Source organism: Amphibalanus amphitrite, unplaced genomic scaffold (genome assembly GCF_019059575.1).
Source record: "Amphibalanus amphitrite isolate SeventyFive unplaced genomic scaffold, NRLGWU_Aamphi_draft 000088F_arrow, whole genome shotgun sequence".
NCBI lineage: Eukaryota > Metazoa > Arthropoda > Thecostraca > Balanomorpha > Balanidae > Amphibalanus > Amphibalanus amphitrite.
Window position 1 is genome coordinate 191,060 of NW_024881584.1, and position 23,377 is coordinate 214,436.

Consider the following 23,377-nt stretch of genomic DNA (forward strand, 5'->3'; position numbering starts at 1 on the left):
TCGTTTTGCTCATATGTTCAAAGCTATGCTGATTGGCTTAGTATAGTTAATCACACAGAAGCATATATATGGTTAAACTGCAAACTGACCCACTATAAGTGAAATCCGATTACACTACACAAGCACTGCTGTGACACAAATGGCATTTTCACGGATTTTCGACTGTGTTGAGCACATGGGACGTCCCTCTTCAAGCACCAGCAATAGTCCGCCAGGAAGTTGACGTCCGACCGACCCTTATACCGTTTTTCCATCACACTTTGTGGCCACACAGTCTTTGTGGAAACATTCTACCTGCTCTTCACTACAATCACGGGAAATAATCGAGATGGGACCTAAAAAAGTGCAAAATGTATCAGCATGCCAACTCCAATGTGCATATTAATGCATCGGTGTGTATTCTTGACATAGTGTGGGAGCTCGAGCTAATCGAGAAAAATGGATACCTTTTCCGAATTCGGCACACAAAACTTGCATCAGAACAGTTGAGAAATCTTCCATCTTTTGGGAAAATGCATCAGTATGCCCACTCCAAGATTCATATTAATATATCAGTGTGTGAGCTGTTATCCGTGACATAGTGTGAAAACTGGAGCTAATCGAGAAAAATGGATAGCTTTGTTGGATTCAGCACACGAAACTTGTATTATAGAACAGCTGAGAAATCTCCAACTTTGGGGAACAATGCATTAGTATGCCCACTCCAAGATGCATATTAATATATCAGTTTGTGAACTTTAATCATTGATATAGTGTGAAAACTCGAGCTAATCGAGAAAAATGGATAGCTTTTTTGAATTCAGCACACGAAACTTGTATTAGAACAGCTGAGAAATATCCAACCTTGGGAAAAATATATCAGCATGCCCACTCCAATGTGCCTATAAATGCATCAGTGTGTGAACTTTTATCCTTGACATAGTTCGAAAACTCGAGCTAATCGAGAAAAATGGACAGCTTTTTCGGATTCAGCACACAAAACTTGTATAAAAATAGCTGAGAAACCTCCGACCTTTTAAAAAAAGTTTTGAAACGCAGGCCAGTGTTGGCGATTGGGAAGCTCAGCTGTCGATATAGTTAACGCTTTTGGGCTGGCCATGGTACATTTAAAGCAGCTTAACCCTCGCATTTGTGCGGCGTTTGCAAGCTTCTAATGTGTAGGGGGGGGGGGGGGGTCGGTTGGACCCCCTTGCCGTTTGGCCCTTGATTGAGCTAGAGCTTCACGGAAAAAACGAGCGTGTTGCCCGTGACGAGAGGAAGCCGATGATACCCAATTTTAAGGTCCTAGGTCATTGGTTGACCTTCCAGGTCAGGTCAATGACCCAAAGTCGGGAAAATCGGGACCGTTAGAAAGTCGTAAAGTGTGGCTGCTAAGGGGTTTTTCGGGGTGCTGATCACGAATAACGTGTTAGTTTTGATCACAGATGATGTCTTTAAGCATTTTGACCAGGTCGGGTCAGGTCAGGTCAGGTCAACTAGTAGGGGTCGTGACGGGTATTCGTAGTACGCGTCAACCGCCTCTGGCAGATTCGTAACATGTTACGAAGGCACAAAAACTACTTCGTAAATGTTCAAATAGTTTCTAAAAATTCGAATTCAGCTCCAAAAACTAGCCTAGAAACATGAAGAGCTCGAAAAAGTGAACCGAGGTCACCAAAGGTCAATGACCTGACCTGACCTTCAGGTGACCTTGACATCCACCCAAATGCATGGGAGCAACATCAAATCACATGTTTGAACGTTTGAAACCACGAGAAGCTTGCAAACGCGCGACTTATGTGAGCCGACATACGCCGAATCGCGATTCCGGCCAAACATGGGTTCGAGAAATAGGTCACATGTCAAGGGTCACTTTGGTCAGGGTCATGACATTTTCGGAGTAGGCGTAAAATTGATCAACTCGAGGGTACTGAAAGTTTCGTCGCGATCGTCCGCTTTTTACGCGAGTTATTCGCGAAAAACCATGGGGGGGGGGTCCATCCGACCCCCCCTACACATGCGAGGGTTAAATTGCAATGTTGAGGTCATGGTACATTGAAAGCAGCCTAAATTGCAGTGTTGAGTAGACTATTGCGCAATTTTCGGACATCTTTGGGCAAATGACGGGCTAAAGGCCTGGCTACACTATGCGTTTTCTTCGTGCGTTTTTTGCGTGTTTGCGTGTTTTGCGTGATATCGTTCTAGAAAAAGAACGATATTACGTTTTTGTGATGTTTTTCACCTTAAATTTTAGTTACATAAGAGTTATATTAGCTTTTGTATATAACCAAAGTAAAAATTATATTGTTTATAACTTTTTTCCTAGAACGATATTACGCAAAACACGCAAACCTGCAAAAACGCACGCAGAAAACGCATAGTGTAGCCAGGCCTTTACGGACATATCGTCGAAAATAACGGACATTGGACGGACATTGGACATACGTTTTCTAAAACTGGCACCACTAAAGTACGGTCCCACTTTGTAAGTTAATGTTCCGTGTCATTTCTTTTAGCGGACATCATTTTTGACAAGCACCCATCCATCTCCCTCCAAGGGTTGTAAAACTAGCAGAAACATTTGTCTTAATGTCCGATCAGCAATGATCTCGGAGCTTTGACGTTTATGGCTCATGAATTGAAATGAGTAAGCGGCTGCCGATATGAAGACTGCCTTGAGGAATAGGTTAGGTAACTCTGTTTTACTTCAAATGTTCTTCAGAAGGGTTGAATGGTAGACATATGCAGGAGAGCAGTGAATTTTCCATGAGTGCAGACTAGCGCTTCTCGCTTTGACCGTTTTGCATCGATCCTCTTCTCAGTGCTTTGACAGTAGGAGTATACCTACTTCAGGGCCATTTCATGACGTTGAAAAATCAATTCTGCCTGGCATGCGTGTGAAATTATTTTACGGCGGCCTGATTCGCTCGGAGGGCGGTGATTATGTGGAGCCGGTTCGGCAGTGCCGGCCATTACGCTGAGTTGTGGCGCGGGCGTAATAACCGCGGGTGACGCGGTGGCGGCATTCAGACCGGCGCGGCCGCCGGCGCCGTCAGACCGGCCGTCGGATGACGTCCTAATCGCCCGGTAATGGCACGCTGATGTCGCCCCGCCAACCGGTCATCGCCACAGCCGAACTGGGGCGTCAGGCGCTCATAATAGGTAATATCTGGCGGGTACCAGAGGTGGCCGAGGGCCGCTCACGTGGCTATTTAATGACGACTGATTACGAGCTCGACGCTTTTATGCGCAATGCACATTGCAAGTCATAGCTCGTACATCGTAGCCGCAACAAGTCGTTATTTTAATGAGGCAATCGTTTGAGTCCGTAAAGGTTTCCGTTTTCGGCCTCAGCGAACTGAGGATAGGGTAGCCCGAACTGGGGAAATGGTCGGCTCATAGAGAGGATTAGGTCGGCTGGAGCTGAGGGCTGGGCTAGAGTTGAGGGCGGGGTCGGCTGCCCATTGCATGATTGACGCATTGGATTGGATTGGCTGCAGCAAACAAGACAGAGGACACATTTGCAATAAAAATTGCAAATATGGAGATATGAAGTAGTGCTACGTTGAATTGTGACAGGTTGGATATGCTGTGATGTTTATTGTTTACCTATCCCTATCAATAAAGTATTTTGGTAAACTAACCCCTAGGCATTTACGCACTGTAGAGATTTATGCTCACGTCACTCATCATAACGTCATTCACGTCGTTGGGTAAATGTTTAGCAAATCATTTATGCCAAGATGCATGATACATAAGAGTTGTAATGCCGGGGTTAGAGAAGTGATAAGCCCACCTCCTTTCCCGACCAGCTGGTATAAGAAGCCTTCCCGTTTTTGCGCTGCCGGTGCGTTCCGCGACCTGTGACGAGCGCGGCCGTCTGTTGTCGGCGTGCCGGTTTCGTCACCTGCTATCGGGCGTGGGAGGCCGTGCGGCCGTCATTCACAGATGATGAACATGTCATCACCTTTATCGGCGCGCTGCCGGCCGCCCCCGGCCGATTAACTAGCGGCGGCGCGGCGCGCTGCAGCCGTTTTTCCGGCCGCGCGCTGGGACTGTTGGCGGCTCACTGACCGGGCCCGCGGCGCAGGGACCGGCCGTGGCGGCCCTCCGTACAGAGGGAGGGCGTGGGAGGCGCCCGGCCCTCTCAAAGGGCCGTGCCGACCGACCGCCGAGTCAGAGTGCACCCACCGGGCCCGGCTGGCGGCGGTGGCGCGGGACGGTCCCTGCAGTCGGCTGGTCGGCCGGACGGTCTGGGCCCGGCTGGCGGGGGTGCGGGACGCTCCCTGCAGTCGGCGGCAGTCGGCTGGTCGGCCGCACGGCTTCCAGAAGTCGAAGGCTTGAATCAAAAGTCGGACAGGTAGGCCGGCTTTCGGCTCTCTATCGCTAACGCGTTCCGAGCTATCGCGAGAAACGCGTCAGGAGCGCGGCACCATCGGAAGATCAAAACGGCCCTCGACTGGATAGGGTTCAGGTAAACGCTTAGAATATATCACAGAAATACATACGTTAAGCGTCAGATTTTGATCCATCCGCTCCAAGTGGCGCGGGGGTAAATGGTTCATCGCGGCCATTTTCTCCCCCGGTATATCGGGGCATGACCTGACTTATGATCTCTGCACATCTCATTAACCTGACCTGTGACCCCTGCCCTCACAATGCCCTGACCTCTGACCTCTGCTGCTCGCAGTGACCTGACTTATATCCTGTGCCCTCATAGTGACCTGACCTTTGACCTCTGCTCCCAAAGTGACCCGACCGGTGACTTCTGTTCTCACAGTGCCCTGGCCTTTTACCCCTGCTGTTGACAGTGACCTGACCTATGACCTCACAGTGAGCTGGCCTGTTGCCCCTGCTGTTGATAGTGACCTGACCTCACCTCTGACCTCAAAGTGAGCTGACCTGGGACATCAGTCTCTCTCATTGATCTGATCTGTGATCCCTGCCCTCACAGTGACCTGACGTGTGACCCCTGCCCTCACAGTGATCTGATTGGCGACCCCTGCTGCTCACAGTGCCCTGACCTGTGACCCCTACCCCCACAGTGACCTGACCTCTGACCCCTGTCCCACAATGACCTGACTTCTGACCTCTGCCCTCACAGTGCCGAAGGACAGTAAGCTGACCTGTAACATATGTCTCTGCCAGTACCCTGACCATTGACCCTTGCTGTTCACAGTGACCCGACCTGTGACCTCTGCCCCCATAGTGACCTGACCTGTGACCTCTACCCCCACAGTACCGGAGGACAGTGACCCGACCTCTGACCTCTGCCCCCACAGTACCGGAGGACAGTGACCCGACCTGTGACCTCTGCCCCCATAGTGACCTGACCTCTGACCTCTGCCCCCACAGTTCCGGAGGACAGTGACCTGCACGTGACGAGCATGCTGAGCAGCCAGGAGGGCCCTCCTCCGCCGTCCGTGGGCCGCCAGCACCTGAGCACCCGCGCCGCCGCCGGCCGCCTGCTCAGTCCGCGTCTCTCCGTGCCAAGTGAGTCCGGCAGCGAGTCCAACACGAGTCCGGCAGCGAGTCCAACACGAGTCCAACAGCGAGTCCGACACGAGTCCGACAGCGAGTCCGACACGAGTCCGACAGCGAGTCCGACACGAGTCCAACAGCGAGTCAGATTTTCCACGAAATTAGCGACAATGACCTAGCAACTCGCTAGTGCAATAAAGTGTTCGAAAGATACGAATTGTTGCCGTGTTATGATAATTGATCGCCAAGGCCGCACCCGACCTTTCCCACTCAACTGACTTCAGCTGGCTGCGGCTGCTCTCACCAACCGCGAACCATCCACTTCAGATAGATTTTCGCAAATTTAAAAGGCGTAGAGCTCTTGTGGGGGCTCTCAATACCGGGAGTCTAACGCGCTCTATCAACTGAGCTGCAGGAACTGCGAACATGTTGATGGTATCTACAATATCAGATAACAGGCAAAATATTTGTCTTGATGTTTCTTTTTATGCCCTTACATTTTGTGTTGTGTGATGTGATAGGTAGTGCCCGTTTGCCGTTTTAATGGAACTATGTAAAAATTATGTAGGTACTTTCAATTTGGGTGGGTACGTTGTTTTTCGGTCTGTATCCATTAAGTTGTGTGGTCATTGATGATGAGTCGACTGTCGAACGGTTACCGGCCCGATCGGAGGTGTTTTTGCCGTGTGTTCGCCCGCCAGTAGGTAGTCAGTTTTTCCAGGCTCGTGTGTCTGTGTTTGGCTAGCAGAGGCCAATCATACAGACACACCGGTCTGCGAGCCCGCCGACTCCTGTCACCGGGCAACGTGGAGCGTGCTCACTGAAGACGGCTGCTGCATACTCCGAATAGCGTGGTACTTACATACAGCGGTTCTAGGGACAGGTGACAGGGGCAGTCAGCTGCTAATTTGAGCCACTCGGCGCCGAACTGTACGCCGGCGTACCCTGACGGCTGACCTGAGCTGACCTGTGCCCAGGGACGCGAGCCGTCAGCGAGCAGCCGGGCAGCTACCTGCTGTCCACGGGCGGCAGTGCGGCGCGCGCCCGGCGCCGCCTCGAGGCGCCCCGCTTCTACGCCGCCCCCTACGACCGAACCGCCGAGGTGAGTTACATAGTGAACGCCGGTGAGTGTCACAGTGGAACACTAGTGAGTAACGTAGTGTAACACCAGTGAGTGTCACTGTGAACACCGGTGAGTTACACAGTTTACCACCGGTGTCACAGTGGAACGCCAGTGAGTGTCACAGTGGAACACCGGTGAGTGTCACAGTGTAACACCGGTAAGTGTCACAGTGTAACACCGGTGAGTTACACAGTGTAACACAGGTAAGTGTCACAGTGTAACACCAATGAGTGTCACAGTGTAACACCGGTGGTTGTCAAAGCACCGTCCAGCTGCACCTCTCGCTCGGCTGCCTGGCCCCACTAGCCCGAACCCCCGGCTGTTCCGCGGAGTGTCCGCCGGTCCGCCGGGCGAGCTCTGTCGGCTCCGAGTGTCCCGGGCGGGGGGGGGGACACTGGCCCCTATCGGTCCCCGGCTCTGCCGCACACCAGTCCCGTGTCGCCTGCGGCCACCGAGCCAGGCACACTGAGCGCCGTCTGACTGCCGTCTCTTCCAGGAGGGCGAGAACGTGACGCTCAAGTGCTCCGTGTCGGGCCAGCCGAACCCGTCGGCCACCTGGGACAAGGAGGGCGCCACGCTCAGAAACTCGGACAAATTCAGGTGAGACAACGGGGATCCCGCTGAGGAAGGCTGACCAAGTGCAGTGCGACGGGCCTTGTGAGCCTGGAAATTCTGGCGAGCCTTTCCTTCGCTATTCTTGTCTTCACCTATTCAATTTTTCTCACCCATCTCTCTCATTCTCATTCACAGTCACTTGATACCAACTCAGGGTGACATCTCCGTCCGTCTGTGTTTCCCAGGGTGCCATCTCCGTCTGCCTGTGTTTCCCAGGGTGACATTTCCGTCTGTCTGTGTATATTCCCAGGGTGACGGAGGCCGGCGATGAGCGGCTGCTGCTGATCCGCGGCGTGCAAAAGTCCGACGCCGGTCTGTACAGGGTCACTCTGCACAGTGACGCAGGACGGACCCAGGCCACCGCGCGGCTCTCAGTCATAGGTCAGAGGGGCGACTCAGGGCCGGGGAGGGATCAGAGGGGCGACTCAGGGGCCGGGGAGGGATCAGAGGGGCGACTCAGGGCCGGGGAGGGATCAGAGGGGCGACTCAGGGGCCGGGGAGGGATCAGCGGGCGACTCAGGGGCCGGGGAGGGGTCAGAAGGGCGACTCAGGAGTCGGGGAGGGGTCAGAGGGGTGGCTGCGGGACAAGGCTAGGTCAGGGGACTCAGGGGCCAGGACTAGTTCGGAAGGGTGACTCAGGAGTCAGTGAGGGGTCAGAGGGGGACTCGGGGGGCCATCGCTGCGCGTTTGACCGTCACAGGTCTACCTCGCCCCGTACCGGTCAACTGCAGCGCACCCGTCCCACCAAATCGACGAGCCGCTCCCTGTCTCGCTCTGTGCGCCTGTTTCCAGCTCTACTACCCCGCTCCTTTCCCCGTTACACCTCCCCTCTCCCGTCGCTGGCCGGCCCCTCTGTATATCTCCCCGTCCGGCCGGGCGGCGCCGTGCTCTGTTGGTCAGCAGTTTGTCGGCTGGGTACACGATATGGAGGTAGGCCGTGGCCCAGGTCAGGTAATGGACCAGGCGGCGGCCCGGCGGCCCGGCTGCTGAGCCTGCATCTCCCGCCGGGCGCCCTCACTGAGTGTGTTGACGCCTCTCAGATGTCGCCGTGACCGGGAGACGGTGCGCGCCGCCGGCGGAGGCTGCTGTGACGCTGCTGTGTGACGGGTGACGATGTGACGCTGTGACGCTGCCGTGTGACGCTGTGGTGTGACGGTGCCGCGCCCGTTCGCAGGTCGCCCGCGGCCACTGAGCCCCATGGGCGTCCCTGGCCACGACCGTCCGGGCAGCGGTCTGGGCCACGCGCGCCGGCCGCGGCCGCGAACTGAGAGCGGCGGCCGGGCGGCCGGCGGCGACCCGCTCTCCCACCCCGCCTCAGGAGTCTGGTTCTGGTGAGTTCTGTTGGACCACCGCGGGACCGCGGCGTCTGCTGTTGGACCACAGCGGGACCGCAGCGTCTGCTGTTGGACCACCGCGGGACCGCAGCGTCTGCTGCTGGACCACCGCGGGACCGCAGCTTCCGTCCCCCGCCGCTCACCGTGGACCGCCTTTGTTTGTTTTGTTGGGTTAGGCCCTTTCGGTCGACAAGACCATTGCAGAGCCGGAAGGATGATAGGAATTAGGGGGAGACATTGGTCTGGGCAGGCACCCTAGTGAGTCGCCGGGGCTGAGCCCGTCCAGAGGACAGGCCACCCAGCCCCAAGGCACTCACTGCACCCGGCTACGGGGTGCGCTCCCTCAGGAGCAGCGGTGCCGCTCCAAGGGAGCAGCCCGCATGAGATAAAGTTGCCTGTCCAGCCCGGAGGGGGGGGGGGGGTTTGCGGCTTGGAGGAGAAGGACTTCAGTATCCTGAGGATAGAAGCACGGATAGGTGGTGGACCGCCGCTCACTCTGAGCTGTGGACGGATTGTTGGTGGAGTTTCAGTTCAGTTCTGTCGTTTCCCGTTGTATCGCTGGTGTGTTTTCAGCGTCTGCCCTCCGTTTGCAGTGACGGTGAGATAGTTCCCGGCGGGCAACCGATCCGGCTCGCCGACCGCAGCGCCACCTGCGCCCCGCCCGGCGCTGAAACTTCTCCGTCGGGCGGAGAGATGGCGGCACCGGTGTTCGCCTACCCTCTGCAGAGCCGATCCGTGATGGAGGGCGACCGTGTCCGGCTCGACGCCACAGTCACTGGTGGGTAACAAAATGACAGAGTTAACCAGGTTATCATCTCCGTTATCTTTCGGTTTCTTTTTTAACAGAGAAAATTGAATTGTTTTGTCAGCCATCCGTCATCGTGCCTGATTTCACAGTCATTTAGCGAGTCTCTCGTGTTCATTGGCACCCTGTGCAGAATCCCTGAAGACTGCAAGACGCAAGTGCAGGTAGTCATTACGGTTCTGTTGCACTGCTGGGCCGTCCCGCTGTAACCGTCGTGCCCCGTTTTTCCACCAGGCGCCGAGCCACTCAAAGTCACCTGGGTGAAGAACAACGTTCCGATTCGCGACTGCGCCGACTTTCGTCACGTGACCGCGGCCGGAGGGCATTTCTCGCTGGTTATCGACGACATCTACCCGGCCGACGAGGGCTTCTACTTCTGCGAGGCGTGGAACGCCCACGGCCGCACCGTCTGCCACTGCCACGTGACCGTCCTAGGTGAGCTGCTGCACTACCGACACAAACCGCCCTAGGTGAGCCCCCCCCCCCCCCCTACCTTCTGCCACTGCCACGGGACCGTCCTAGTTGATCCGGCCCCAATGGCCAGTGGGTCCACTGGCGAGTCACCAATGGGCTAACTACTCACTACCGGTGTTCGCCGGGTCACCCGGTGGGTCACCAGTCGGTCAGTTGATAGTTCATCAGCTGGCCGCCAGGGGGTTGGCTGGTAGGTCAGCCGGTAGGTCGCCACTCACCACCGGGAAACCGGTGGCGCCGCCGTCTCTGCGTACTAAGTGACCGACGGAACCTCATAACTATGTTGATATGTTGTATGCTTCATGTTGTCATGGCGGGAGATGACATCCCAAACGAGTATGTTTTCCGGATTCAGACTGTGTTGTGTGGTCTCAGCACGTAACCAGATAGGCCATAAGCCGATAGAGACCTCTAGCCCGGGCAATGGGCATGCTCAAGCCGAAAGAGGCTGACCCCGCGCTGCTGTGCTGTTTATGTGCTGTTCCCAGGCCGCGCTGCTGTGCTGTTTATGTGCTGTTCTCAGGCCGCGCTGCTGTGCTGTTCTCAGGCCGCGCTGCTGTGCTGTTTGTGTGCTGTTCTCAGGCCGCGCTGCTGTGCTGTTCTCAGGCCGCGCTGTTGTGCTATTCTCATACCGCACTGTTGTTTTGTTCCCAGAGGATGACGGGGCGGCGGAGCGGCCGTCCGCCGCCGCCGACCCCGCCGCCGGCCGGGCGGTGGCGGCGCCGGCCGGAGCGGCTGTCCGGCTCTGGGTGCGCTCCACAGGGGTGGCCACCGTCCAGTGGTCCCTGAACGGCCAGCCCGTGCAGCGGCTCGACCCGGCCAGAGTCAAGGTCAGATCACACTCACATACACACCCGGCGGGAGTCAAGGTCAGCTCACATACACAGCCGGCGGGAGTCAAGGTCAGCTCACACTCCCCCGGCGCGAGTCAAGGTCAGCTCACACTCCCCTGGCGCGAGTCAAGGTCAGGTCACGCTCCCCCCCCTCCCCCCGGCGCAAGTCGATGTCAGCTTACACTCCCTCGGCCCCTCCGTGCTAGCGTATGTACAGTGTCGTCACCCCCAGTGCCGCTGAAATGCTGCATGCTGCAAACGCACTGTTGTTTTTGCTGAAGTAAATATTTATTTACTTCAGCAAATTTATCGCTTTTCATCACTATGTTTAAAGAGAACCGCGAAGCGGTCTTCACCAGAGGATCGTTCAGGCCGAGTTCGCGCAGAAATGAAAAGGAAACCAAGGTCACTCACAGAACCCACGATATGCAAAAGCCGACGAGTAGTGCAGCCTGGGCGCCACAGCCGCCAGTGCTGCGGGCACCCGGTCTAATTACCCACGGCGATAGTCGGCCTCTGGCGCCGCTCGAGTGGCCGGTGTGCGGGCTCCGATACTGACCGCTGCGCGCGCCGATACAGCCGGCAGCTATCAGCCGCAATACGGAGCCTGCGTGGCTCGGCCGCTGCGCCCGGTCAGTGGCCGGGTCCCGTGTGGAGCGGTGGCCGGGTCCCGGTGGAGCGGTGGCCGGGTCCCGTGTGGAGCGGTGGGTGGAGCGGTGGCCGGGTCCCGTGTGGAGCGGCGGGTGGAGCGGTGGCCGGGTCCCGGTGGAGCGGTGGCCGGGTCCCGTGTGGAGCGGTGGGTGGAGCGGTGGCCGGGTCCCGGTGGAGCGGTGGGGGGAGCGGTGGCCGGGTCCCGGTGGAGCGGTGGCCGGGTCCCGGTGGAGAGGTGGCCGGGCCCCGGTGGAGCGGTGCAGTTGGCCGGGTCCCGGTGGAGCGGTGGCCGGGTCCCGTGTGGAGCGGTGGGCCGGGTCCCGGTGGAGCGGTGGCCAGCGGTGACGGACCGGTGACGGCTGTGTGACGGACGTGACGGACCGGTGGTATGTGACGGGTGGGGAGGGGACTGCGGACCGGACGGTGGGTGACGCGGGGTACGTGACCCGCCCGTCCCGACACCTGTAGTGACGTCACGCGTCCTGTCCGAGCTCGGACTCTGATTGGCTGGAGGTGCTCGGCCGTGTGCCGTCCATTGGCACTGCAGTGACACGGGGCGGCATGTGGGCAGCGTGCCGCCCCGTCCGCCGGCCGCGGGACGGGGGGGGGGGGCATGGAACCGGGATTTTTACAGGTGAACGGTGTTTTCGTGCGGTAAACGGCATGAGTGCTGACACGAACTGGAGTTTTTCCTCATTCCCATTGTCGTATCTGGATTTACATCGGATTGATATGAACACGGCCTGTTCTATCCAATGAAAGCCGACAGGCAGCCCAGATTACATCAGTTTCCGTAAAATCTCGGAGCTGTTAGTCGAAACTTCAATTTTGCTAGATTTAACCCTCGCCGGACCTATTGGTTTTCTACATACGCGCCGGCCGAGGGGGGGGGGGGGGCGGGTACGACCCCCCCTCGCCGTTTCGCCCCTGGTGGAGCTAGCGCGTCGCGGAAAAAACGAGCGTGTGCGCCGTTACGAGACGCAGAGATTGGTACCCGATTTTAAGGTCCTAGGTCAACCGGTGACCTCTGAGGTCAGGTCAAGTGCCCCAGGGTACGGTTCAGTTTTTGGTGAATACCTTCGCAAAAAACGGCCGCAGAGCCGCGATTTTGGCAGCATCGTGTTCGCCTCGCTCAGGCGCGTCGAATGGTATACTTTTTGTCCGGGTCAGGTCAACTTGGGGTGTTGACCTCAGGTCAAGGTCAGGTCAGCACCCCCAGGTCACGAAGTTGGTCGAAAGAGGTCATGTCGCATATCATTCGATTCGGCAGGTCTTCCTGAGTCCAGTGGTGGCTTTCTCGACTCGCTAGCTCAATTTGATCGGGAGTTATTGACGAAAAACTAATATGACCTTGATGACGTCATAAATGACGTCACGGAAGGTCAACATTGCAAAAGTGACGCATCTAACCTTGCAAGGAGTGCATCAAATCACGATTCTGTGTGCTTGAGATAGTTGGAGATCGTTCCCGGCGCCAGAATAGCAGTTTTCATTTTTCCCCATTGACTTATAATGGTGAGGTCACGAAAATGACCTGACCTCATATGACCTTTAGGAAAAATCCGAGATATACAAGTTGTGAGACTCATAATGGATACTAGATCCTGCAAGTTTCATTTCCCTGTGGCATCTCCTCTGGCAGTGAGGGCGTTGCGAAGTTGCGACATCTGAAGACCGTGCAGAGGTTCACTTATGACGTCATAGGTCAGTGACCTGACCTGACCCAAAAATGCGGTTGGTGTCAAAAGATGCGGCTTGGATCAAAGGTCAGGTATGCCAAGTTTCAGCTCTCTATCGCCAGCGTGTTCGGAGCTATCGCGAAAAAACCCTATGGGGGGGGGCGGCACCCGCCCCCCCCCCCCCTCGGCCGGCGAGGGTTAAGGTGCACGCACACAGTGCATTTTTTCTTTTACCCTATTGTCAAAAGTAAATGTTTTTCTTCGACGTTTTCTGGTGCATGTTCCTTTTTTAATTTCCTCCTAAGCATGGAGAAATGTTACATAGCGTGCTTTTACCTGAACAAATAACGTTTGTATAAATCATAATGCATAGTTCACTTTCATCGTTTGGATGACTCATGACCTTTTCGTGGAGACGATAATGAAAAGATATTCATAGGTAGGTACTGTCATCCGCCAGTCCAATAACGCCCGGCCCAAAATCAGTTCAGTAACGCCCGGCCACTGTCAGTCCTATAACGCCCGGCCACTGTCAGTCCTGTAACGCCCGGCCACTGTCAGTCCTGTAACGCCCGGCCACTATCAGTCCTATAACGCCCGGCCACTGTCAGTCCTATAACGCCCGGTCAGTCCTGTAACGCCCGGCCACTGTCAGTCCTGTAACGCCCGGTCACTGTCAGTCATGTAACGCCCGGCCACTGTCGGCCCAAAATCAGTTCAGTAACGACCGGCCACTCTCATTCCAATAACGCCCGGCCCCTGTCAGTCTAATAACGCCCGGCCACTGTCAGTCCTATAACGCCCGGCCACTGTCAGTCCTATAACGCCCGGCCACTGTCGGTCCTATACTTAACGCCCGGCCACTGTCGGCCCAATGACGCCCGGCCACTGCCAGTCGTGTAACGCCCGGCCACTGTCAGTCCTGTAACGCCCGGCCAATGTCAGTCCTGTAACGCCCGGCCACTGTCAGTCCTGTAACGCCCGGTCACTGTCATTCCTGTAGCGCCCGGCCACTATCAGTACTATAACGCCCGGCCACTGTCAGTCCTGTAATGCCCGGCCCCATGTCGGTCCTGTAACGCCCGGCCACTGTCAGTCCTATAACGCCCGGCCACTGTCAGTCCTATAACGCCCGGCCACTGTCGGTCCTATACCTACCTAACGCCCGGCCACTGTCAGTCCTATAACGCCCGGCCACTGTCAGTCCTGTAACGACCGGCCACTGTCAGTCCTGTAACGTCCGGCCACTGTCAGTCCAATAACGCCCGGCCACTGTCGGCCCAATAACGCCCGGCCACTGTCGGCCCAATGACGCCCGGCCACTGCCAGTCGTGTAACGCCCGGCCACTGTCAGTCCTGTAACGCCCGGCCACTGTCGGCCCAAAATCAGTTCAGTAACGACCCTCCACTCTCATTCCAATAACGCCCGGCTACTGTTACTCCTGTAACGCCCGGCCCCTGTCGGCCCAATAACGGACAGACACACTGTCGGTTCTGCGCCGCACCTGCAGTGCGCCACTGCTGAATCAGCAACACCTCTCAGCTGTGAATCCGGGAAACACTCCACAGAGGATAAGGCCGATCACTGCGCGCTGCTCAGACCCGATGACTCGGAAGCGGCCTGTCCTTGAGGGACGAGACGCGCAGTGAGCGCGCCGCTGACATCACTGCCCTCTGAACTACCGGGCTCTTGAGAACACTATTTGTATGGGTCGCGTTCTGTCATTTCAACTTTTATCTGTTGAAAATGGGAGATAATAAGGTAGTATCGCATTCACGAGCGCAACTTGTTGACCTGACGTCGTATCTTCTAAAACTGATTTCAAACGACGTAGGCACAATTGTTCATCCAGAATTATATAACCAAGACTGGTCTGAAAACATCTGTCACATGACCTACAGCAAATAATACAAGCTGTTTTTACCCTTGACCTGACCTTGACCTGTCATGTGACCTCCGAATTCTAAAGTCTGGATTGCTTCAGATGTTTCTCTGTGAAACCATTCCAACGCGTCTTGTGGGCCTCGCTACGATGCTTTGTTTCGGAAATAATCTGAACAAGCCTTGTAATGAAGGTATGAGGAACACTTTTCTCAGCTCAGTCAATAGCGTTCATCTGAGGCTCAATCAAGCGCGAGTTTTGTCTCATGAGACAGGCACGTACATACCTACCCTTTGAAGGCAGCGCGTTGATCTTATCAAGCTTCGTAAATGGTGCTGGTACCTTTTCCCACGTACAGAGGAAATAACTAGCTAGGTTCTTCTTGGAAATGCCGTATTCCGCCTAGGTCTCCTTGTGATTCGTCCCAATTAAATGAGTGCTAATTTTCGTCGCAAAGAGGCATTCCGAGAACCCAAACACAAATAGACACTGATTTGTAGCACAATGTCATGACTCATGAGCCGAAGTGAATTGCCCGGAAAAGAGTAGGTATTTGTAACGTTCGAAAATAGATCAAGGAGGTAAATTAGGAAGGTCGCAAATGGATGATCTGTAACCGGTCACAGAGCAATTGTTCGCCAGAATGTGCGCTAAGGTGCAATGGGAAAAGCTGTCAGCCGGGCCTGTCTGATGTTACGGCTGTCGTCCATTTACGGCTAGTTCTAGCATATCAGAGCTCATAGCCTTGGCGCTCGGCTCACAGCTCCGTCCCCAGCTCACAGCCCCGTAGTAGGCCCACAGTTCTGTCACACCAGGTCACAGCCCCTAAAGTAGGCTCACAGCCTCGCATCCCCCACCCTTCATCATCTGACAGGCCGCCCTCCCATCATCTGAGACCCCTTCCGTCGCCGTCTGACGGTGCCGTCTGGTCCGCCGGCAGGTCTCGCAGTCGGGCGGCGCGCACGCGCTGGAGATCCTCCGGCTGACGGAGGCCGACGCCGGCACGGTGGAGGTGAGCGTGCGCGGCCCGGCCGGCAGCTGGCGCTCCCAGGTGGCGCTGACGCTGGCGGCGCCACCGGACGCCGGCGTCAGTCGGGCGCCCACCGACGTCACCGGCACACACCGCGCGGCGGCGCCCGCTCTGGAGAACGGCGTCAGACACTCGGCCGAGGGCGGGCGAGGCGGCGGCGCCAGCGGGTCTAGCGGCCTCCCGGCCGAGAGAGCGCAAGAGCCGGAGGACCGGACACCGCAGCCCAGCAGTCAAACGGAGCAGCCCGACCGGGCGCCGGAGCCCAGCAGTCAAACGGAGCAGCCCGACCGGGCGCCGGAGCCCAGCAGTCAGACAGGACAGGCCGACCGGGCGCCGGAGCACACCAGTCAAACTGAGCGGCCCGCAGCTACCCTATCAGACCGGGCGCCGGAGTCCAGCAGTCAAACGGAGCAGGAGAGTGAGGAGGAAGAGTCACACAGCCGCAAGTCTAGTCTGGTCGAACCGCACAGCCGGAAAAGCAGTCTGTTCGACTCTTGCAGTCGTAAGAGCAGTGTGACAGACTCTTCTAGCAGTCGTAAGAGCAGTGTGACAGACTCATCTAGCAGTCGTAAGAGCAGTGTAGCCGACTTTGGCAGTCGTAAGAGCAGTGTGGCCGACTCCTGCAGTCGTAAGAGCAGTGTGGCCGACTCCTGCAGTCGTAAGAGCAGTGTGGCCGACTCCTGCAGTCGTAAGAGCAGTGTGGCAGACTTTGGCAGCCGGCGGAGCTCGCTGGGCGCCGAGCGCCGGCTGATCGTGCAGGGCCCGGCCAGCCTGGCCGTGCTGCTGGGTCAGACGGCGCGACTCGAGTGTCGTCTCCAGCCGCCCGACGACATGGACGCGCCCACCGCCGTCGTCTGGAGCAAGGCGGTGAGTGTGCGGGTGTGGGCGATCCAACACTGGTCAGCAGTCATCCAGTGTTCAGTCCTTTCCCAAAACCACCACCACAAAAGAGTCGAACTTCCATTGTGTTTGTTATTGTGTTTGTTAATCCCGACAAGCTCTTCTTACACACCCTGAAAACTGCACAATGCATTCGAAAGATTTGCAGCCGACCAAAATATCTGTTAGAAATTAGAGGGCAGATCACGATATCTGCCTATTTATCTATCGATCGGCTGGCTGCACCAAGTGCTGTTCGCGGGCCAATATGCCTGCCTAATATTTAGCTATCTATCGACTGACACCGTGGTGCGCTGTTCGCGGCCTGCTATCGCGGCCGCCCGCCGACTCCGCTATACCTGTATTTGCCAATAGCGCTGTACGTGCGCTGGCGACCGCCGACCTATCGTGTTTGACAGATTAGAGAAGGTCGCCGTGGTAAACGACCGCTGGTCATGCTCGGACCATTGTGCATCTCTTGTATAGGCTGAGTTGGTATGATTCTGAAAATATCTTGCGGTTTTTACGTATTCCTTCAAAGAAGGGGTATTTATAGGGTTTTCCCAAAGTGTTTTATTCTCTTGTCTAACTCCCGAGCAGATGATCGTAGAATGATGTGGAAAACGGCAATCGCAGCTTTTAACAAGATGGATCTTCGGACCACACTTTTGCATAATTAGGTCACAGGATGGGTCAAAGTCAGGTCCAGGGCAAAAACTGCAAGCTTCTTTATTATTGGCTTCGAAGCCTGGTTGTCGAAAATGGACTGAGTCTGATCACCCAAACGCGTTCTTAGACCACCAAGACAAAATGCATTGCACACAATGTCATGCAAAGGTCAATGTCATATCAGGTCATTAAGGACAAGATCATCAAAGACCGTATCAAAGAGTGATATGGACCATACTTGGATGAATTGCCATGGTTGAGGTCGGGTCAAGGTCAGGTCAAGTGACATCAAATTTTAAAGTTGGTTTGTATGACCAAAATTACGTCTATCTGATGTACCCAGATTTTAAGGACGAACAAAAATGGTGCTTTATATTCTTGTACAGTGTGTCTAAAAAGAATGTACCGTCGCCACTACGTGGCGCTGGTGTCGCGAGCCGGTAGTTGGCTGAATCCGCACCAGACCACACATTCCCAGGCGCTAGGTGACAGCTGCGCAGCGGCCGGTAGTAGCGTAAGCCCGAACCTTCGTGACACGACCCCGGGGGGGGGGGAGGGAGGGGAGCGGGCGGGGCAGCGCGTGTAGGGAGGGGTGCTCCAGCAAGCTGGCAGTTGTCGCGGCCAAAGGTCAAGGGGTCACACACCAAGCGAACGGACGCTGATGTGGGTTCGTGGGGATCATGAACTTGTGTGTGGTAGGTGCGTATTGCGAAGCACGGGTGATACGCCAGGTCTAAGCCAAAGGATTCAGGGGAGAGCTGAAGAAAACACCTGGTCAACTACGGCGAATAATAGTGCTGAAAAATGGAAAGTATGGGTCAATGCAAGCCTTCATGACTATAAACAACTTTCTGAGGACGCAAAGGCCAGCATTGAATAACGATATCCGGATCGAAATTAGCAATGATTTATAATTAAATGCCGAACTAATAGCGCTGCAAAACCCTCCTAGTAAATTGTCAAGTCGGATTATACCCACTTGAATTAAACTATCCTAAATAAAATTGTTGATTAACTTTCTAACACTGACGTTCTTTATCATACGATAAGTATGAGGTTAACCAAGATTCAGCATCTTCCGCGTTCAAACAATCACCTGTAAGGCTAGAACATTAATGGCCAGGTAAAAACATGGTCGGGATTTGATTAACCGGATTATAAGTCGATTTTTTTAGTCGGGATTTGATAGGTCAGATTTTTTTACGCCAACCGCATTTTTAAGTCAAGTCAGGTCACTGATCTATGACGTCATAAATGAGCAGTCCTAAAATGAACTGTGTGAAACTGTCCTAAACTGTCCTCAACATTTTAGGACTGTGTGCACACTCCTAAAATGTTCAACTTCGCTACACCCTCAGTGCAGAGCTTTCATAGGGAGATGAAACTTACAGGATCTTATAGTACGAGGTGTGGCTAAAAAGAAACCGGACAGCTCGTGCTGGCCATAGAGTAGGGGGCCCAAAGACTAGCGAGCCACTTGACATTAATCTTCATCATATTGTCGTGATGTGTGCCAAACGGCACCTCGTTATCGCTATTATTCTCCTTTCCACAGCTCTTTGTTTTATTGATGTTGGACGGCCTTGTCACCGCCAGGCTTCTACAACGAGCGTCGAAAAAAGAAGGAACATCACGTTCCTTGCCAGACTGAAGAAAAGTCCAACAGAGACGCTGAATCTGTTCAAGGCTGTTTATGGGGAGCAAGTCATGTGTCACATGCAAGTGTTTGAATGGCATACGAGGTTCAGCACTGGTCGTGAGGATGTCGGTGATGACCCCAAGGTCTGGAGGTCCATCAACGTCCGCGCGCATGTCGAAGTCGAGGGTGGAGACGACATTGATCGTCTTTTTCGATCATAGGGGATTCGTTCACCGTCAGTTCGTGCTGGAGGTGTGCCACAGTCGACCAGCATTTCTACAAGGAAGACCCGGGACGCCTCATCTCACGAGTCGAACGCACCAAGTGGAATTACTGAGAAGCCAAGAACTGGGTGCTGCATCACGACAACGCGCCCGCGCATTCTGCCATTAGCGTCAAGCAGTTTTTTGGCGAAAAGCAGGTCGCGGTGCTCAAGCACCCTCTTTACTCGCCAGACCTCCCTCCCTGTGACTTTTGGCTGTTCCCTAAAATGAAAAACGTCGTCAAGCAAACCCATTTTGAATCGGTCGAAGACACCCAGACCAGAGTGACCGGCGTCAGCGTCATTAATAAAACAAAGAGCTGTGGAAAGGAGAATAATAGCGATATCGAGATGCCGTTTGGCACACATCACGAAAATATGATAAAAATTAATGTCAAGTGTGTCGCTAGTTTTTGGGCCCCCTACTCTATGGCCAGCACGAGCAGTCCGGTTTCTTTTTAGCCACACCTCGTATGATCGAGAGTCTCATAACTTGTATTGAAATGTATATCTCGGATTTTCTGAAGGGTCGCCTGAGATCAGGTCAGTCTCTCACCATTAAAAGTCAGGGGAATATGGAAATTGCTAGTTTGGTCCGGAAATGATATACAACTATCTCAAATTCTCAAGCACACGGAATCGTGATTTCATGCGCTCCTTGCAAGGTCTGATGCTTTAATTTTGCTTTGTTGATCTTGCGTGACGTCATTTATCACGTAACCAAGGATATCAGTTTTTCGTCAATAACTCCCGATCAACTAAAGCTACCGAGTCGATAAAGCCACTAATAGACATGAAAAGACCTGCCGAATCGATTGATATGCAATATGACCTCCTTTGACCAGCTTCGTGACCTGACGGGCTGTGACCTGACCTTGACCCGAGGTTAACACCTTAACTCTCGCCCATATTGGTGTTTTTCCAGCCGCAAACGTATAAGGGGGGGGGGGGGGTCCGTTGGACCCTCCCTTGCCGTTTCGCCCCTGATCGAGCTAGAGCTTCGCGGAAAAAACGAGCGTGTTGGCCGTGACGAGAGGAAGTCGATGATACCCAATTTTAAGGTCATATAGGTCATCGGTTGACTTTCCAGGTCAGGTCAATGACCCAAAAATCGGGAAAATCGGGCCTGTTAGAAAGTCGTAAAGCGTGGCTGCTATGGGGTTTTCGGGGTGCTGATCACGAATATCATGTTAGTTTTGATCACAGATGATGTCTTTATGCATTTAGGCCAGGTCGGGTCAGGTCAGGTCAGGTCGACCAGTAAGGGTATTCGTAGTAGGTGGCAACCGCCTCTGACAGCTTCGCAACATGTTACGAGGGCACCAAAACTACTTCGTAAATGTTTATATGGCTGCTAAATTCGAATTCAGCTCCTAAAACTGGCCTAGAAACATGTAAAACTCGAAAAGTGAACCGAGGTCATCAAAGGTCAATGACCTGACCTGACTTTCCGGTGACCTTGACACCCACCCTAATGCATGGAAGCAACATCATATCCCATGTTTGAACGCTTAAAATCACGAAAAGACTGCAAACGCGCCGCTAATGCGAGCCGACATACGCCGAATCGCGATTCCGGCCAAACATGGTCTCGAAAAGTAGGTCGCAGGTCAAAGGTTATTAAGGTCAGGGTCATGACAATTTCAGGGTGGGTGTAAAATTGATTAAAGCGAGAGTAACGAAAGTTTCGTCGCGATCGGCCGCTTTTTACGCGAGTTATTCGCGAAAAACCGAGGGAGAGGGTCCGTTCGACCCCCCCCCCCTCTATACGGGCGAGGGTTAAGTTGATCTCACCCGAAGAAAAAGTATACCATTCGACACGCCTGAGCTAGACAAACACGATGCTGCTAAAATCGCGGATCTGCGATCATTTTTAGCGAAGTTATTTACCAAAAACCGAACCTGTGCCTTGGGCCACTTGACCTGACCTCCGAAGTCATCGGCTGACCCTGGTCCTTAAATCGGAGACCAATCGCTGCATTTCGTAACGACGCACACGATCGTTTCTTTCGTGAGGCTCTAGCTCAATAAGGGGCGAATCGGCGAAGGGGGTTGTTTCCTCACTTCCAACCCCCAACGTCCCTCGGTATTCAGAAAACCTGAAGGTCCGGTGAGGGTTAAAACGTTTCTCCTGAACGAGGAAGAAATGTAAAAGTCAAAGCTCTATAGACGTCCTGTAAAAGTGGCCATAATAATAAATTCGTTAGAAATAAGATGCTTTTTAAACGACTTCCTCATATAAAATCGGGTGCTGGGACCAATCTTATAAACGCTTTAGAATGGACAGGGCGTCACTGGCTAAAGTTTGGGTGCAGAAAACGGCTATTACCTAAATGCAAAATGGTTTTCATGCATTTCAGTCAATTGTATATTGTCGGTCCCAGTGGCCGAGCTAAAAAAAAAAATAGGTAGTGTTTTGCATCTTTTACGCCCTAAGAAACTACACCATCTATCGAAGTGGGCGGGCTTATTTGAATGGGAGGGCGCATTATGCACGAATCGAGTGCTTTCGTTTATTTTGGACTGTATTTTACCACATCCACTGCTGGCATCACTATTAATAGGGGAGACCCGGGAGGTATGGGCCCCCTGGAGGTATGGGCCATCGCAGTTTTGAAGAAGTGTTGCGTATTTTTACACATTTGACGGCGTAAACTGGTAGCAGCCATTCCGTTATACATCCCACGTGATTTTCAAAATATTCCTCAGTCTTCTTTGGCAATGAGCGGTGATAAAGCGTTTTTGCCCTCTTCGAGTAAAATACGGTACATACAGAAAATTCGTGATACATTTGAACCAGGCTCGTTTTATGATGTCAGACCTTCGCTAACATAAAGTTTAAAGCATGCAAATTAAGACTGGATAGACAAGTTGAAGCTTTCTTGCAAGATTATGAGCTGAGATGCTACGCACATTCTGGCGTCCTAACCGGGAGGTTCGGGCCACCCACCCCGTTGATCCTAAATAAACAAAAACGTTGCTTTCATTGAATGTCCCCGTCAACAAGATTTATTTTTGTCGCGCAAGGTCGAAAATTTAACTTCAAATTTAATTCGAACAGAAAAATATTATTGATCTTATTTTATGGTGCGTGCTTGAGTTTACCAAAATACATATGGGCCCAAGTGATCTCCATGAAGTAAGCTGTTGGCCGCTTATGCGGTTCCTGGGCTCTAAGAGAGATCAAGGTAGATACCAGCTACCAGTATATTCTCATTGTCGAGAAAAGAATATGAAACATGGCACCGGCCCATACCTCCCGGCTCCCGCGCCATGGCCCATACCTCCCGGTGTATTTTGATGGATCGAAAAAGCACATGATTTATGGGAAGTTATCTGGAGACAAAATAGTTGATCCCAGGTGCCTAATATCAGGCACACATTGCAGGCGAAAGGCAATTTCACGTGCACAGAGTGAAAAAAAACGGGTCTAGCCACTGCCCACTGGAAGAAAATTGCCTTTCCACAAAACCGGCCCATACCTCCCGGGTCTCCCCTATTATCTAATGCCGTGAATACGACCGCATTCCATTTATAAGATTGGGCCAATGGAGTCGCGCCCCGCGAGCTCGGTTTTCCGCTGGGCCGCTACAGGCCAGGAAGTCGGTCTTCGCCTGAGGGCAGGACAAAGGTCAGCGAGGGAGCGCGGGGTCAGCCAGGTATCGCCAAGTGCCGAGCGGATGCCGCTCCCTCCCCTCTCTTCCCCCCCCCCCTTCCCACCTCGGTATAGATGGGGAGGGACCGAACTGCCAATGACATGCGAGCGGTCAAGGCCGCTCGCGCGGCAGCGACCCTGGCGGCCGGATGCCGCAACTGGGATTCAGCCAAGTTACCGATTCGCCTCCTGTGGGAGAGCCAAACCAGGGGACATACTTTTTAGATATACTGTACAACGTCTAGAACTTTAAAACAATGTGTCGTGTGACATCACTAAATTTTCAATAACTCCTACATTTTTGGGCGAATTGGTCTAAAAATTGCAATGTATGTGCACAGTGCGAGCTTCTTTAACCCGCGCCCCACTGGGGGGGGGGGCTATTT

General features: G+C 54.0%; 1 protein-coding gene across 1 annotated transcript in view; it reads left to right on the forward strand.

Annotated features, from left to right (window-relative positions):
- Positions 1–23,377, forward strand: part of LOC122379995 — a gene marked incomplete at its 5' end in the record, with an annotated part of 246,265 nt that overhangs the window by 189,950 nt on the left and 32,938 nt on the right. Inside the window, 9 exons of the mRNA XM_043362728.1 lie at positions 5,335–5,472; positions 6,438–6,562; positions 7,080–7,183; positions 7,449–7,579; positions 8,373–8,529; positions 9,126–9,310; positions 9,572–9,772; positions 10,466–10,641; positions 15,798–16,754. Of these exons, the coding sequence (XP_043218663.1) occupies positions 5,335–5,472; positions 6,438–6,562; positions 7,080–7,183; positions 7,449–7,579; positions 8,373–8,529; positions 9,126–9,310; positions 9,572–9,772; positions 10,466–10,641; positions 15,798–16,754 (2,174 nt within the window). The remainder of the gene's footprint in view (positions 1–5,334; positions 5,473–6,437; positions 6,563–7,079; positions 7,184–7,448; positions 7,580–8,372; positions 8,530–9,125; positions 9,311–9,571; positions 9,773–10,465; positions 10,642–15,797; positions 16,755–23,377) is intronic.